The sequence below is a fragment of the Lampris incognitus genome, chromosome 21, assembly GCF_029633865.1.
Source record: "Lampris incognitus isolate fLamInc1 chromosome 21, fLamInc1.hap2, whole genome shotgun sequence".
Classification (NCBI taxonomy): domain Eukaryota; kingdom Metazoa; phylum Chordata; class Actinopteri; order Lampriformes; family Lampridae; genus Lampris; species Lampris incognitus.
The window spans coordinates 18,662,730-18,677,806 of record NC_079231.1 but is presented as its reverse complement, the minus strand read 5'-3'; the positions used below and the strand labels follow the sequence as shown (position 1 = coordinate 18,677,806).

The 15,077-nt window shown below is 48.2% G+C and overlaps 1 protein-coding gene across 1 annotated transcript in view; it reads left to right on the top strand.

Moving 5' to 3' along the window:
- The window catches only part of il1rapl1b (interleukin 1 receptor accessory protein-like 1b), a 351,976-nt gene that overhangs the window by 190,740 nt on the left and 146,159 nt on the right, over window positions 1-15,077 (top strand). Inside the window, exon 5 of the mRNA XM_056301353.1 lies at window positions 1,497-1,571. Within this exon, the coding sequence (XP_056157328.1) occupies window positions 1,497-1,571 (75 nt within the window). The remainder of the gene's footprint in view (window positions 1-1,496; window positions 1,572-15,077) is intronic.

Here is a 15,077-nt window from a genome sequence, read left to right as displayed (position 1 = left end):
CCTTGTCAATGTCTTGACTCTATTTTCTATTCATTTCACAACATATGGTGGTGAATAAGTGTGACTTTTCATGGAAAACACAAAATTGTTTGGGTGATCCCAAACTTTTGAACGGTAGTGTATATATATATACACATACACACACACACATATATATATATATATATACACACACATATATATACATACATAAATATACACATATATACATATACACACACACACACACATAGATATATGCTGTTTTCTGTATTCAAGCCAGCAAGCAGAGCTGCTGGGTGCAGTGCTGCAGGTTGATTCATCCTCTCTTAACGAGCACGTGGACAAGGCAGAGCCCTGTTCAGTACAGGACCAGTCTGCCGGTGTCTGATACTCCCCAGCCTGTTGAGTTTTGGTTTTGTGTGGGTTTTTTTGCATCATCGCCGTGGTGCAGCAGCAGCAGAACGAGGGCGGTCAGTCCATTCGGCACACGCCGCTTGAGACTCGATGCTAACCGCACTTGAAAGTGACTCGCCTCGGACGTGATTGGCTCGTTCGCTCTTCACCCGCCGCCGCAATACTACGCACTCATCCCTGCTGCATTCAACCCGGATATTTAAAACCCCCACTCGCTCATCCGCGCCGCCATACGATGAGCGGTTGTGACAGCTTATTACATGGAGATTCTCGCTGCGTTGATATACACTTTGATAACAGGCGATGAACCCCCCCCCCCCACACACACACAACACAACACCCCCCCCCCCACTAGCCGCTGTCCTCTGTGTTGTCGGCTGTGATCACGAAAACACAGCATCAAGGGTGAAGCAGCCTCACAGAAATGCATTTCTAGCAGTCTTTTGTTCTGTGGTAATGTGCCAGGAACATTTGTGGCATGTGGGGAAAAAAACACACAACACACACACACAACACACACACACACACACACACACAACAACAACAAAACCCACCTCTACCCGTGCAAGCTGAATACGCAGCAGCCGAACAATCCCCTGAAAGTGTGCGTAACAACCTCCCCCCCCCCTTACAGCTGTGAATAGACTTTTCATGCATGTAGCCGGAGGATGCTTGTTGCCATAGTTACCCTGTTATGTACAGTTTGTAATATTGTAAATCATGTTTGCTTTATGGCATGCCTGTCATCATCATTAACATGCTCAGTCCACCAGGTATTGAAGGCATTAGCGCGGCCGAAAGGCTCCTCGCTGGGGAGGTGCGCACACGCTGGTACGACGTGACGCTTGAGACGGGCAGCTCTGCGAGTTGTAATCCATCTCCTCTCCCCCACCGCATTCTCAATAGTAATCATTTACATACACTCATCCTGCCGTAATGCCCGCTTTAAACGTGTGCCTACCGAAATGTGTTATTAAGTGAATAAATTATACACCCACTGTCCATCAAAAGAAGGAAAAAAGAAGTGAAGGTCATGTTTAATATGCTCTCTCTCTCTCTCTCTCTCTCTCTCTCTCTCTCTGTGGATTTCTTCTTCACAGCCCCTCTGACGGACAAGCCCCCCAAAATCCTGTACCCTTCCGAGAGCCAGACCAGCATCATGGAGATGACGCTAGGTAAGAAGAGCCTGTTTTGTCTTCAAGCGCTGCCCCGCTTGTTTCCCGTCGGTCGTTTAAACCGCTTTGGACGTAGCGCGTGGCGGACGGCCGCTTGTCACAGCGGCGTCAGATTGTGAAGCTTTGTCGATGGAATCCACTTCCTGTCCTGGCAGCTGCTGGTCTACTTCACCGTGTCTTCAGTGTCGTACTGCAGTTTCCATCTCTCTGTGTTGACTTGGTGTAATTATGACCAGGATAGCACTTTTGTTACTTATTACGCTAACTCCCCCCCCCCCCCCCCAATTGTGTCTGGCCAATTACCCCACTCTTCTGAGGCTGTCCTGATCGCTGCTCCACCCCCCCTCTGCTGATCCGGGGAGGGCTGCAGACTACCACATGCCTCCTCCCATACATGTGGAGTCGCCAGCCGCTTCTTTTCACCTGACAGTGAAGAGTTTTGTTGGGGAGATGTAGCACGTGGGAGGATCACGCTACCCCCCCCAGCCCCCCCCCCAAACAGGCGCCCCAACCGACCAGAGGGGGCGCTACTGCAGCGACCAGGACCCATACCCAGATTCCGGCTTCCCACTTGCAGACACGGCCAGTTGTGTCTGTTACACCTGCAACATGCACCAGACCAGTGTGACGTCATCTGAACCCAGAGCATCATTTTTTTTACCCAGAGTTCTCAGTGTTTTCACTCCAGGGTCCGTCAGAAAAATGTATTCTGAATACACGTTTTCCTCTGGGGAGTTGCAATTTAAATCCACACACATTTTTTCAAGCGTCTCATGTCACGTGTCCTGCTACAACTTGGCATGTATTGTCCTGTGTTGCCGAAATGCACAATACATACTGCCCCACCGACACCCACACATACCGACCCTCCACATATACCCGCCGCTTCATTTGCATTTTTAAAGATTTCTTGTGAAAGGTCCGTCGGTGTTTAACGGAGGAAGATAGCCCGAAGCAGACTTGTTGATGTTGTTATATTTCAAAACGCTGTATTTTTTTCCTCCCTACCCGTGAGTCCACATTGATGGGGATTCGACCACTTGTAAGAAACGGCATAAAGAAGAGGGGAGGTGATAGAAAGTGACTCGATCGGTTGCGAAAACCCCGTCCATTTCACCCCCCACCCCACCCCACCCCGCTTCTCTCCGAGAGTGCCTCGCCAAGCGATTCAGTATATCCAGCACCGCAGCATTCATCTTACTTTTCCCTGCGGGGACTCGGATTCAGGGGTGTATTTGTGCCACCGGGTTGGTGAGTGGAATCGGTACGACTGCGAAACCATACATAAGCTGCCCTCCTCCCCCCTCCTCCACTGATTATTGTCAGATGTGTGATGTTCGCGTTACCGCAGCTGATTGCCTCTCATTGCCGCTTGTGTAAGCTGACTGACAATGATAGCCTCTCCGTGCGCTCTGCCAGCCCCCTCCGTGCACCGGGGGGCTCATGGGAAAATTCCCCTCCTCGCGCCTCATTGGGGTAAAAAGCTCGGCGGTGGGTAGGGGGGGGGGGGAGAAAATGGGTCATGATGGAGGCTTCCTTTGAAGTGAATTTGTCACGGGCGGTGCACACGACTGGCTGGCAGAGGTAAAAGGTGGCAATCAGAAAATAGGTGTAAATCATTGTCGTTTTAAATTGATGGCAGTTAAAAGCCTCTGCTCCCTCCTTTCACCTGATTAAGTGTTTTGTGGTAGATGATGGCCATTTTCACAATCCATTACCTTTGACGGAGCAGAGAACGGGGCCCCGGAGCCGGGGCGGACGGACCGGGGTTGTTTTTTTTTTTTTGTTATTTGTGGCTTTGCCGTTGCCCTTTTTTTTTCTCTTCTTCTTCTTTTTCAGAAACTTGTTAGAACTCGCCAGATTTGTCCAAGTCCCCTCAGATCTGTTTTTGTCCCAATTTTTTTTAGGCGTCTGTGCACTGTCCAGATTCGTCAAATACTCCGGAGTTTTTATGAAGTGTAGGCCTTCGGGGTTGCTCCTTGCAAGATTTGTAATTACCCTCTGTGCTGTTGAATCTCGGTCTGGCCAACCCGGGTGGTTCTGCGGACTAATTCGGATCACATCCGCCTCCTGTGTGGTAAACACCGCTGTCTGAAGACATTGTGCCTGGCGGGAATGTCGATGACGGCTACACGTGCATTGGCAATTATTTAGCACCGTGTGTTGGCTACAATTCGGTGTTGTGAGTCGCATCACAATGAGCGTCACAATTCAGATTATTGTCATACACTATGATACTGTAAACACCGCAAGATATTGCAATATTTTGCCAAAGTTGGAGGATGATATCATTAAGATAAAGGTCTATTCCGTTGCCTACCAACACAGGGATCGCCGGTTCGAATCCCCGTGTTACCTCCGGCTTGGTCGGGCGTCCCTTCAGACACAACTGGCCGTGTCTGCGGGTGGGAAGCCGGATGTGGGTATGTGTCCTAGTCGCTGCACTAGCGCCTCCTCTGGTCGGTTTGGGTGCCCGTTCAGGGGGGAGAACTGGGGGGGAACAGCATGATCCTCCCACGTGTTACGTCCCCCTGGTGAAACTCCTCACTGTCAGGTGAAAAGAAGCGGCTGGCGACTCCACATGTATGGGAGGAGGCGTGTGGTGGTCTGCAGCCCTCCCCGGAGCAGCAGAGGGGGGTGGAGCAAGAGTGGGGTACTTGGCCAGATACAATTGGGGAGCAAAAGGGAGAAGAAGAAAAAATGCATAAAATCACAAGTGATCAGAGTCGTTGCTAGCAGGGCAGTAGCAACGTCTGTAAAGCCCTGTTACAACGCTGCACCCGCCACCTAGTGGTCAGAGATGGAAACAACACAATGAAGTAGCCACACTGACATGTCTCTGTGTAATCTTTACACGTACGGTCGACAGATGATGCACAGTGCAGCTGGCCACCCCACTTCCGCCTCTCCTCGGTTCAGACTTTGTAAATATTGTTCGCTTTATTACTCGTGATTAACCAGCGCCACATTGCGTTCAACCCCTTTCAGTTGTCTCCCTCTCTCAAACAAACACACAACGCTGACCCGATGGCGAGGTGATGTTGGTTGTCAGCAGTACGCCACACGGCCTTGGCGGCGCGTGCTATTACAGACCGTACCGTAAAGGATCGATAGTGTTTTTGAAAGTCAATACAGTATTGTGAAAGGTAGCATCCATTTTTCTTACTCCTCTATCAGCTCGCTGGGGTCAGGGAGGCTCCCCCCCCCCCCATGGCGTGCTGCGTATACATATTTGATGCCCATTCGGGGCCTGCATCACTTACTGTCAGTTTCGGTGCCGCTCGCCACCCGACGAGAGCCCCCACAAACGTCTCCCTTGCGGGGAGGGGGATGGAGAGGGAGTTTGATATTCTCTCTCCCTCATGAAATATAGAATTGAAAATGGCTTGAGTTGACAGTTAATTAGGCAGAAGAGAGGGAGGAAGTGGTGGTGGGGTTGGTTGGTGGGGGGGGGGGTTGGAGTAAACACTTTCCATGCTCTTGTTGTGCAACTCGAGGGATAAAAGGAGAGCGGAGAGCTCTCCCTAAATGGAGGAGCTTGATTAATCAGCACCTGCTCCCCCCCCCCACACCTCTCCACTCCCTTTCGTCCCCTAATGGACGAAGTTCCTCGGCCATAATTGATTCAATGCAAATTTGCTTGATTAAAACGTGTTGTGTCGGACGCTCTGCTCAGCTCTGGGTGGGCAACACCTTATTTAGCGTGTCCCCACTCCACCAGTCCTTGACGGTCCTGCTCCGTCAGTGTGTTTGTGACACTTGGACGGGCATCTCTTCCACTACGCTTGCCTAGGTGCGCGCTAATTGACTGCCATGTGGCCCAGCAGATTACGCGCGGCACAAATAGTGCGCCTGCTTCAGGTTGTTGACTGCGAGTGGATGATCTGTAAACCGTAAACACTCCGGTGACTGCAGCGGGAGTCGTCCGCACGACCGCTTGAACATGATCGTTTGACTAAAGAGGGCGGCGAGAGGAAATATCCAACACAAAGGTTCGACAACAGAGCTGCGTGTGTCTGCCTGCTGGGTGAAGTTCCCAAAGCGAAAGTGTAGTTTTTCCTCACGATGCAAAATACTAAGCCAGGTTTGGCTGAGACGCAGTGCTCCCGGCTGAAGACCTCGGCAAACCCATTAGCTTAGTTCTACATCATAATATTCATAATAATAATCATAATGGATTACATTTATATAGTGTTTAATATTTATAACATATATATATGTATATATATATATATTATATATGTACTTATTTATATTTATATATTTATATTTATATTTATCTACGACTACTACTACTTTTGGCTGCTCCCATTAGGGGTCGCCACAGACGATCATCCGTTTCCATTTCTTCCTTCCTGCCTTCCGTCCTTCCTTCCTTCCATCCTTCCTTCTTTCCTTCCTCCCTTCCTTCCTTCCTTCCTTCCTTCCTTCCTTCCTTCCTTCCTTCCTTCCTTCCTTCCTTCCTTCCTTCCTTCCTTCCTTCCTCCCTTCCATTCTTCCTCCTTTCCTTCCTTCCATCCTTCCTTCCTTCCTCCCTTCCTTCCACCATTCCTTCAATTCTTCCTCCCTCTCTTCCTTCCATCCTTCCATCCTTCCTCCCTCGCTTCCTTCCATCCTTCCTTCTTTCCTTCTTTCCTTCCATCCTTCCTCCCTCCCTTCCATCCTTCCTTCCTTCCTTCCATCCTTCCTCCCTCCCTCCTCTCCTTCCCTCCTTCCTTCCTTCATTTATTTATTATTTATATTTATATAACATTTATATTATAGAAATACTATATAAATGCTATATAAATACATATACTATATAAATATGATATATATAAATATAAATGTTTTATATATATGTATATACACATGTACGATTCGGTGTATTTGCACAGTGAAAGAAAAACAAAGACAGGTGGTGAAAACGCTCTTAAAATGCAATTTAAAGAAAAAAAAATCACAGAACGGGGGGGGGGGGAGTCTGGTTTGTGCAGCTGAGATAAAATAAAAAACCAAAGGAATTGTAAAACCGTTTCACCTTCAGACGGGAGGATCGCATTAAAACAAGTACAGATTCTGCAGCCTCCCGCTCCCTCATGCGTTCTTGGCAGTTGCTCGGACAGACATATAATTAACATTACTTTGTAAATGTGATCTCAGCGCTATTGCCCCACAGTTGATCCGCCACCGTGAGAGTACAGTAGTTAGGTCGCTTGGCTGGCTAGTTAAGGTTAGCAACTGAACTGTGAGCAAAACAGCTCATAACAGTGAAATGAGGCGCTGCTTATTTAACAGTGCCTCATTATAAAAAGCAAGAGGGTGCACTGTATTACATAAGTAACACTGGTTTTTTTTTTGGTTTTGTTTTTTTTAATTTATTTCCCTCTCGCTCACGTTCTCTCTTTCCCCAGCATGCGCGCATAAATCATAACCACGCAACACTGCGTCCAGTTAATCCCTCAAAACTAATGGTGACAGACAAGGTGCAGTCTCTCGCATCCTGCTTCGTCATGCAGATCCCATTCAGATCCGCGGAGGGAGAGGATGGCTGTGTAGGAAACCCACAGCGTAGCATGGAAGAACACAAGATGAGGGGGTCAACGTAAAATCCCGGTAGTGAAGCGACCGTTAATTTCCCAGTGATGAACCTGCCCGGGATCTCTTCCCACCTTTCCACCCCAAAGTCTGCAGGGTTTCGCTCCAGCGGGATGCAGAGAATGAAGGAATGGGTGTATCACCTACTACGCCTTTCCGTATTGATTTGATCGTACATATAATATTAAAATCGCTCGCTAAGAAACATGCACAATTTACAGAAAAGTGAAATGAAAACTTTGACAAGGCTAAACGCTATGTCTGAACTGGATAGTAGATGGCTACATTTCAGGAAAATGAATAAGTGACCCCGGATGACCACGTTGCCATGGCAACAGCACAACTGTAAATTTGGCCAAAAAAAAAAGAAGGAGAAAATCAAGACAACATGCAGAGTAAGATTTTAAGTGTACAGGAATAATTATAATTGGGTTAACGGGAGGTCCGGCGCCTTGCTTAACGAGGAGCTTGAACAGGCGCAGCGCGCTCACCTAGCTTGACACTGACATTTTGTTTCTGGTCAGGTGAAATCCAGAGCCATGGTGGCATATGTTTGTTTTTTTAAGGTTACCCTGTAAGCTGCCCTGCTATCACAAGGGACCGTTAAAGCCTCTTCACCCCCAACCACCCCCCCCAACACACACACACTCACACCTTTTTTCCCCACTGATGTTTGTTCACACCTCGCCCCCTTAGCGCCTGACATTAAGATGCCGCCATGAGATTTCTGAAGCTGTGGCAGACGGAGGACACAAAGGCAATGGTGTCTGACTCTTTTCCCTGAACAGCAAAGTCCCCTGATAGCCGTGGGAATGAGAGCCTTTACCCCGACACACCATCATTCTACTTTAGCCTGTGGGCACAAAATGGGTTTTCCAAATGGGTCCATATTCCCAAGTTGAATGGCTAAGTGCTGGAACCAAATCCTTGTTCACGATACCAAAATACAGGTTTACAATGAAGAAGGCCTTGTGCTGAAAATGTTCACTACTGTATTTGAAAATAAAGAGATTTGTTTAGATAAAAAAAATTTCCACGGGTCAACAGGTCATAGATGTGCTAAATGATCTCACGATAGTCTGTCAAAGATGGATTTTATATATACATACTATATCCATCCATCCATTATCCAAGCCGCTTATCCTGCTCTCAGGGTTGCGGGGATGCTGGAGCCTATCCCAGCAGTCATTGGGTGGCAGGCGGGGAGACACCCTGGACCGGTCGCCAGTCCATGACAGGGCCAACACACACACACATTCACACCTAGGGACAATTAAGTACGGCCGATTCACCTGACCTACATGTCTTTGGACTGTGGGAGGAAACCGGAGCACCTGGAGGAAACCCACACAGACACGGAGAGAACATGCATACTCCACCCAGAGGACAACACAGGACGACCCCCAAGGTTGGACAACTCCAGGGCTCGAACCCAGGACCTTCTTGCTGTGAATCGACCGCGCTAACCACTGCACCACCGTGCCACCCATCACTGCAAATCAATACGAAGTTATCCTGAGTGATCACCTTTATCCTACGATGAAACATGTCTATCATGATGGGAGTTGTCTTCCAGGATGACAAAGCCCCCATCCACAGGACACGAGGGGTCACTGGATGGTTTGATGATGATGAACATGATCTAAATCAAATGCTTTGGCCTCCACAGTCGCCAGATCTCAACCCAACCCATGGGTTTCAGTTAGAGGAGCAGCAGCTCTGTATGGGGTTTGCCGGAGCCGACAATGAGGGGAACAAGCTGGACAGCTTGTCAAACTGCGACAGCGGGGATTTCTAACCACGCTCCTGTCAATCCACCTGGAGAATGTCCGCTCTATGGCCACCAAGATGGAGGGAACTCCTGCTCCTCAACAGAACAAACAGAGAATTTTCCTGATCTGCTGGCCTGTGCCTCCCTGAAAACTGGCTCGGTGGGCGTATTCCGGACAGCTCACGCCATCTGCCGCTCTTCCAGCTCCTCCGAGCGGACCGTTAAACGGAGCTAACAGGGACTAAACGGGGAGGGGGAATCTGCTGCTATATAAACGAAGGTTGGTGTACGGATGTCACAGTGTTGAAGAAATCATGCAGCCCTCACTTAGAGACCTTTTTCACTGACTGTAAACCATTTTATTCACCGTGGGAGTTTTCCTCCTTTATTCTGGCTGGTGTCTATATTCCAGCCCAGGCCTGTGTGAGTGAGGCATTATAACACTTGGCTGACCAGATAATAAACATGGAGCACAAACATCCAGACTCCCTTCTCATTATCCTTGGGGATTTTGACAGAACAAACCTAAGCCATGAACTGCCAAAATACAGACAGCACGTTAAGTGTCCCACCAGAGACAAAAACACTCTGGATCATCGCTAGACAATATTAAAGGACGCCTATCGCTCTGTCCCCTGTGCAGCCCTGGGACTCTCTGATCACTGTCTGATTCATTTAATCCCAACCTACAGGCAGAAACTAGAATCTGCAGAGCCTGTGGCTAAAACTGTGAGGAAATGGACCAACTAGTCAAAACTGGAGCTGAAGGCGTTCCTCGACTGCACTGACTGGAGTGTTTTTGAGGCTGCATCCACAGACCTGGGCGAACTTACTGACACTGTGACATCTTACATCAGCTTTTGTGAGGACATGTGTGTGTCCACCAAATCTTTCTGTATCTTCAACAACAATAAGCCCTGGTTCACAGCAAAACTCGGGCAGTTTTGTCAGGCCAAGGAGGAGGCCTACAGGAGTGGAGATGGGACTCTGTACAATCAGGCCAGAAACACACTGACAAAGGAGATCAGAGTAGCCAAAAGAAGCTGTATAAAAAAGCTGAAAAAAGGGCTTTCAGCTAACAACCCTGTGTCTGTGTGGAGAGGCCTGCGGGACATCACCAACTAGAGGAAACCATCCCCCCCGCACTGCGGAGAACCTTCAACTAGCTGACGACTTGAATGTGTCTTACTGCAGGTTTGATCATCCCACTTTCACACCCCTCACCCTCTCCAACTCAGACATCACACAACCAACTGCACCCCCTGCCATCACCCCCCCCCCCGACTCCCCAGAGGCACTGACGGTCTGTGAAGAGGATGTGTGTCAGCTCTTCCAGAGACAGAAGTTCAGGAAGGCACCAGGCCTGGACAGCGTGTCATCCTCCTGTCTGAAAGTCTGCGCAGACCAGCTGGGCTCCTATCTTCACATGGCTCTTCAACAGATCACTAGACATGTGTGAAGTCTCCTCCTTCTTCAAACGCTCCATGATCATCCCAGTCCCCAAGAAACCCTCCATCACTGCACTGAACGACTAGGCCCATCGCCCTGTGTCTGTGGTCATGAAGTCCTTCAAGAGGCTGGTGATGACTAGGGCTGAACGATTTGGCAAAAATAATGTAATTGTGATTTTTTTTTTAGGCCAATATTGCAAATGTGATTTAGCATAAAAGAAAAACCTTCAGTCACAGTGGAATATTGACTGATTGATTTAACTTCAAGCCTTGTAAACTGGTAATATAATTATCACGACTTAACTTTTTAATGAAATCTGAAAAAGGAACAATAAAGCACCGCAGAACAGGCCTGCTGTGAACATTAATATGAAATTAAATACCAATCTTACTGCTCTCCAGTCAGTAACAGTAACAAATCACACGAACTAAAGTGCAGAAATGTATATATGGTATTCAGCCTACTTGACACACCGGTGGTCGGGTTTTTAGATGCAATTGTCATACGTGACCTTGTGATGCTTTCTTAAATGCTGGAACAGGTTAGCAGTGTTGCTCCATGTTGTAGCTATGGTAGCAAGGCACGTTACTTCCCCCTGGCGAAACTCCTCACTGTCAGGTGAAAAGAAGCGGCTGGTGACTTCACATGTGGTAGTCTGCAGCCCTCCCCGGATTGGCAGAGGGGGTGGAGCAGTGGCCAGGATGTCTTGGAAGAGTGGGGTAATTGGCCGGATACAATTGGGGAGAAAAAGGGAGGAACCCCCCCCCCCCCCCAAAAAAGGGTCAGTAGGAGTGTTGAGCTGTCAAATTGGTGGGTATACCAAGCTTTAGCATTGATCCCAACTAAGCAAACGTTTATCAGGGGTAAATCCCAACAAATTTAAACTTCGAACAATGCCCCCCCCCCCATATCTGATTTCAGTTTAGAAAAGACTGGCTAAATTAAAGTGCAACTGCACAACATGATTATACTGCCCTTCAAACTGACAGTAGTCTACCCAGCCCTGGATGGAGGCTTTATTCTGAAAAATCCTGAATTTGAGAACTCAAGACGGTCGAAGTCCTTCTTCCGAAAGATTCCCTCGTTCACCGCTCCTCTCATAACCGCTGGAGAACTAGAGCATTGTAAGTTAAAAATGATGAACTCCACGTTAGACGTGCAGACAGCAGTGTCAACTTTGATAGAGTGCTTCTGAAAGCCGTCCAACAGATCGCCCTTAATATGCATAACCTCTCCTTGATTTTATCTGTCCACGTTGCTTTTAATCATTCTGTTACCCGGGGATCTTTTTCAGACTGTAGCTATATTGATTTATGTCATCCGAGATGGAATATTTATTATTTCCGGGGACCACTTTCAATATTCAAGAATTATTATCGATCCCCCCCTGGCGCACCTGCTAAAAACATGTCATGAGAGGAGGTAAGGTGATGCCCGAGTCTCAGATGGAGATGCATGATACATCACGTTTAAGTTAAATACCAAGAGCCCCTGAGAAAGGATGAAAACGTCAAAGGGTCAGCAAGTCATGGTAATTCACATGGAGGTGTATTGATTTTTCTTTCCCCTAATAATAACCAGGAAATTATATATTGTCCAGAGCTGGCACCTGCACCTCTCTCACCAAATCATGGACCGTTTTTGCACATTTATTTCGTTATGTAGCTTCGACAGATAGGCTGTCCTGGACCCTCATCTATGCGATGTTCTTTGACCTAATAGTTGACCTCACCCTACAATTCAAGTTAGGCAATCATGGTTACACAAACAAACTAACGAAAGGGTAGAATACAGCTACATGCAGCAGTTAACAGGGTCCAAGCACAACTTCCACGGTTTTCCAAAGATATGAAACCTAAGGCATTATGATTAGTTTACCAGACTTTTATTATTAGCTTGCATGGGTGGATGGCATGAAAGGCTGGCTTATACTTTGAGATGTTCCATGATCGGTTGCCACTGTTTTCATGGAATGTACTTGGCACAAACCACACACTCAAGAATTTAATTAAATCGAACTAATTTCCCCCCCCTTTTTCTCCCAAACTGTATCCGGCCAATTACCCCACTCTTCCGAGCCATCCCAGTCACTGCTCCGCCCCCTCTGCCGATCCGGGGAGGGCTGCAGACTACCACATGCCTACTCTGATACATGTGGAGTCGCCAGCCGCCTCTTTTCACCTGACAGTGAGGAGTTTTACCAGGGGGATGTAGCGCATGGGAGGATTACGCTATTCCCCCCAGTTCCCCCTCTGCCCCGATCGACCAAAGGAGGCGCTAGTGCAGCAACCAGGACACTTACCCACATCCGGCTTCCCACCCGCAGACACGGCCAGTTGTGTCTGTAGGGACGCCTGACCAAGCTGGAGGTAACACAGGGACTTGAACCGCCGATCCCCGTGTTGGTAGGCAACGGAATACACCTCCACGCCACCTGGACACCCCTCAGCAACTACTCCAATATTTAAGACAAAATGCTACCAAAATGGGTTTTAAAAGAAACTTGATATGTGAGCTATTGACCTTTGTGGTGTCATCTGGTGGTAGAACTCATTAAAATGAGTTCTGTGACGACTCCCCAGCATCCATCCGGCCATCCATTATCCAAACCGCTTATCCTACTCAGGGTCGCGGGATGCTGGAGCCTATCCCAGCAGTCATTGGGCATGTTTTTCAAATTTAGGTTCGATTAGATGAATTGTCATTTGATGCATGGCCCAATTTGTGCTACATGATATTTTGTTAGAGGTTCATTCATTGATGATAATCATTTGGCTCATCAGTTATCTGTTGACGGCTTTTATGGAGAGCGGTTCAAAGACGACCCAAGATGAACAAGAAGTTACCAGCCAAGACGTAACATTGCTTATTATAGCGCTGCCATGGGGCTGATCATTGCAGTTTTTGTGGTCTGAGTCCTAGGTGAGACTTTGAACCTACATCGGTTTCTGTGGCTCTTTCGCTGAGATCCAGATGCTTTGAAGGAAGAAGAAGAATCGAAAGGATTTCCAAGAGGGATCCAGAAGTTTGTGCTTGTTTCCCTAAAAATATGCCTTTAGCACATACGGTGTAGATTAATCGAACATAGAAAGTGGGGTGGGGGGGGGCGTCCAGGTAGTGTGGCGGTCTATTCCGTTGCCTACCAACACGGGAATCGCCAGTTCGAATCCCCGCGTTACCTCCGGCTTGTTTGGGCGCCGCTACATACACAACTGGCCGTGTCTGCGGATAGGAAGCCGGGTGTTGTTATGTGTCCTGGTCGCTGTACTAGCGCCTCCTCTGGTCGGTTGTTGGCACTTGTTCGGGGAGGGAACTGGAGGGAATAGCGTGGTCCTCCCATGCGCTACATCCCCCTGGTGAAACTCCTCACTGTCAGGTGAAAAGAAATGGCAGACCTCCCCGGATCGGCAGGTGGAGAAGCAACCGGGACGGCTCAGAAGAGTGGGTTAATTGGACAGGTACAATTGGGGAGAAAATCCCCATTAAAAAAAAAAAAAGAAAGCAAATAGAAAGTAGTCTTAACTTTAGGACTCACACACATTGGCTTGGCTCTGTTTAATAGCTAATGTGTGCAGCGTTTAGCAACGAGACCACTCCGTGTTCATTTTAGACCTACCCCGAGGGCAGCCGGTAGCTCAGCCTGCGTACCAAAGCATCTGAAACGAGTGGTTTTCTGTCAGCACCCTCAATTGCACAGGTACAGACTCCATTTAGCCACTCGATTTGCTCACGAAAACATCTTGATTTGTTGCGCAGCCTACAATGCCATGCAGAGCGCGGTGGTAAGACGCAACGCCGGGAGAGCAAATCGGACGAGGAGCGCACACTCGAGCAGTCTCGTTGGTTTGAACACATAACTTCCTGTCGGGCTCTGCCATTTTCTTATCTCTTCTGCAGGTTATTGCCTTTTCTTCCTGCCCACTACACACATACACACACACACAAAACCCCCACCAACCATCTCTCTAAATGTCACAGCCTCGACAGAACACTCTGTCGATGCCAAAAGGTTCAGAGGCCCCGAGATCAATATTACATCATTTCTCTCAATTAGGGCATATTTATTCCCCTCAAGTTATTGTACATCTGCAAGTGATCCTATCTGCATTGCAGGCAAGCCTCCAGATGAATCAAGGCCCTGAGGGGAGGGAAAGGTGGAGACTGATAAGGATAGGGAGAAAGTAGGAGAGAGAAGATACGGAGGAGGAGGAGGAGAGAGAGAGAAACGGGACAGTGAGCAAGATCATTTAAGATTCACACTGCAGGTGAAATATGATGGTGTCTTTCCTTGGGTTATTACAGATGAAAGTGGATACAAGAAGGCACACTGTCCCAAATGGTTAATATGCCTTGCAGCAAGCAGGCATAAATCCTGACCGTCATATTAGGGAGGGGGGGCTGCTACAGACGGCAAGAGAATCTTGCCAAATGCCAAAAGAAGTCTCCCATTAGTATTTTACACGAGGATGGTAATGAGAATGACAGATTTTATCAGCACCGAGACCCCGGTAGGAGCCCACCAGTCCAACGGAAACTAATTGTTTCCAGTAGTTGAGAAAATTTCCCCGAGAATAAGGTGAAGTTGGGGTCTATCGGCTGCAGGGTTGAGCACGGCTGCGGAACGGGAGCCAATTTCCCCCCACTGACCATTTTCACTCTGCCACCCGTCACTGGCTCCCCGCTCGAGACTTTTCACCCGTCTAAGT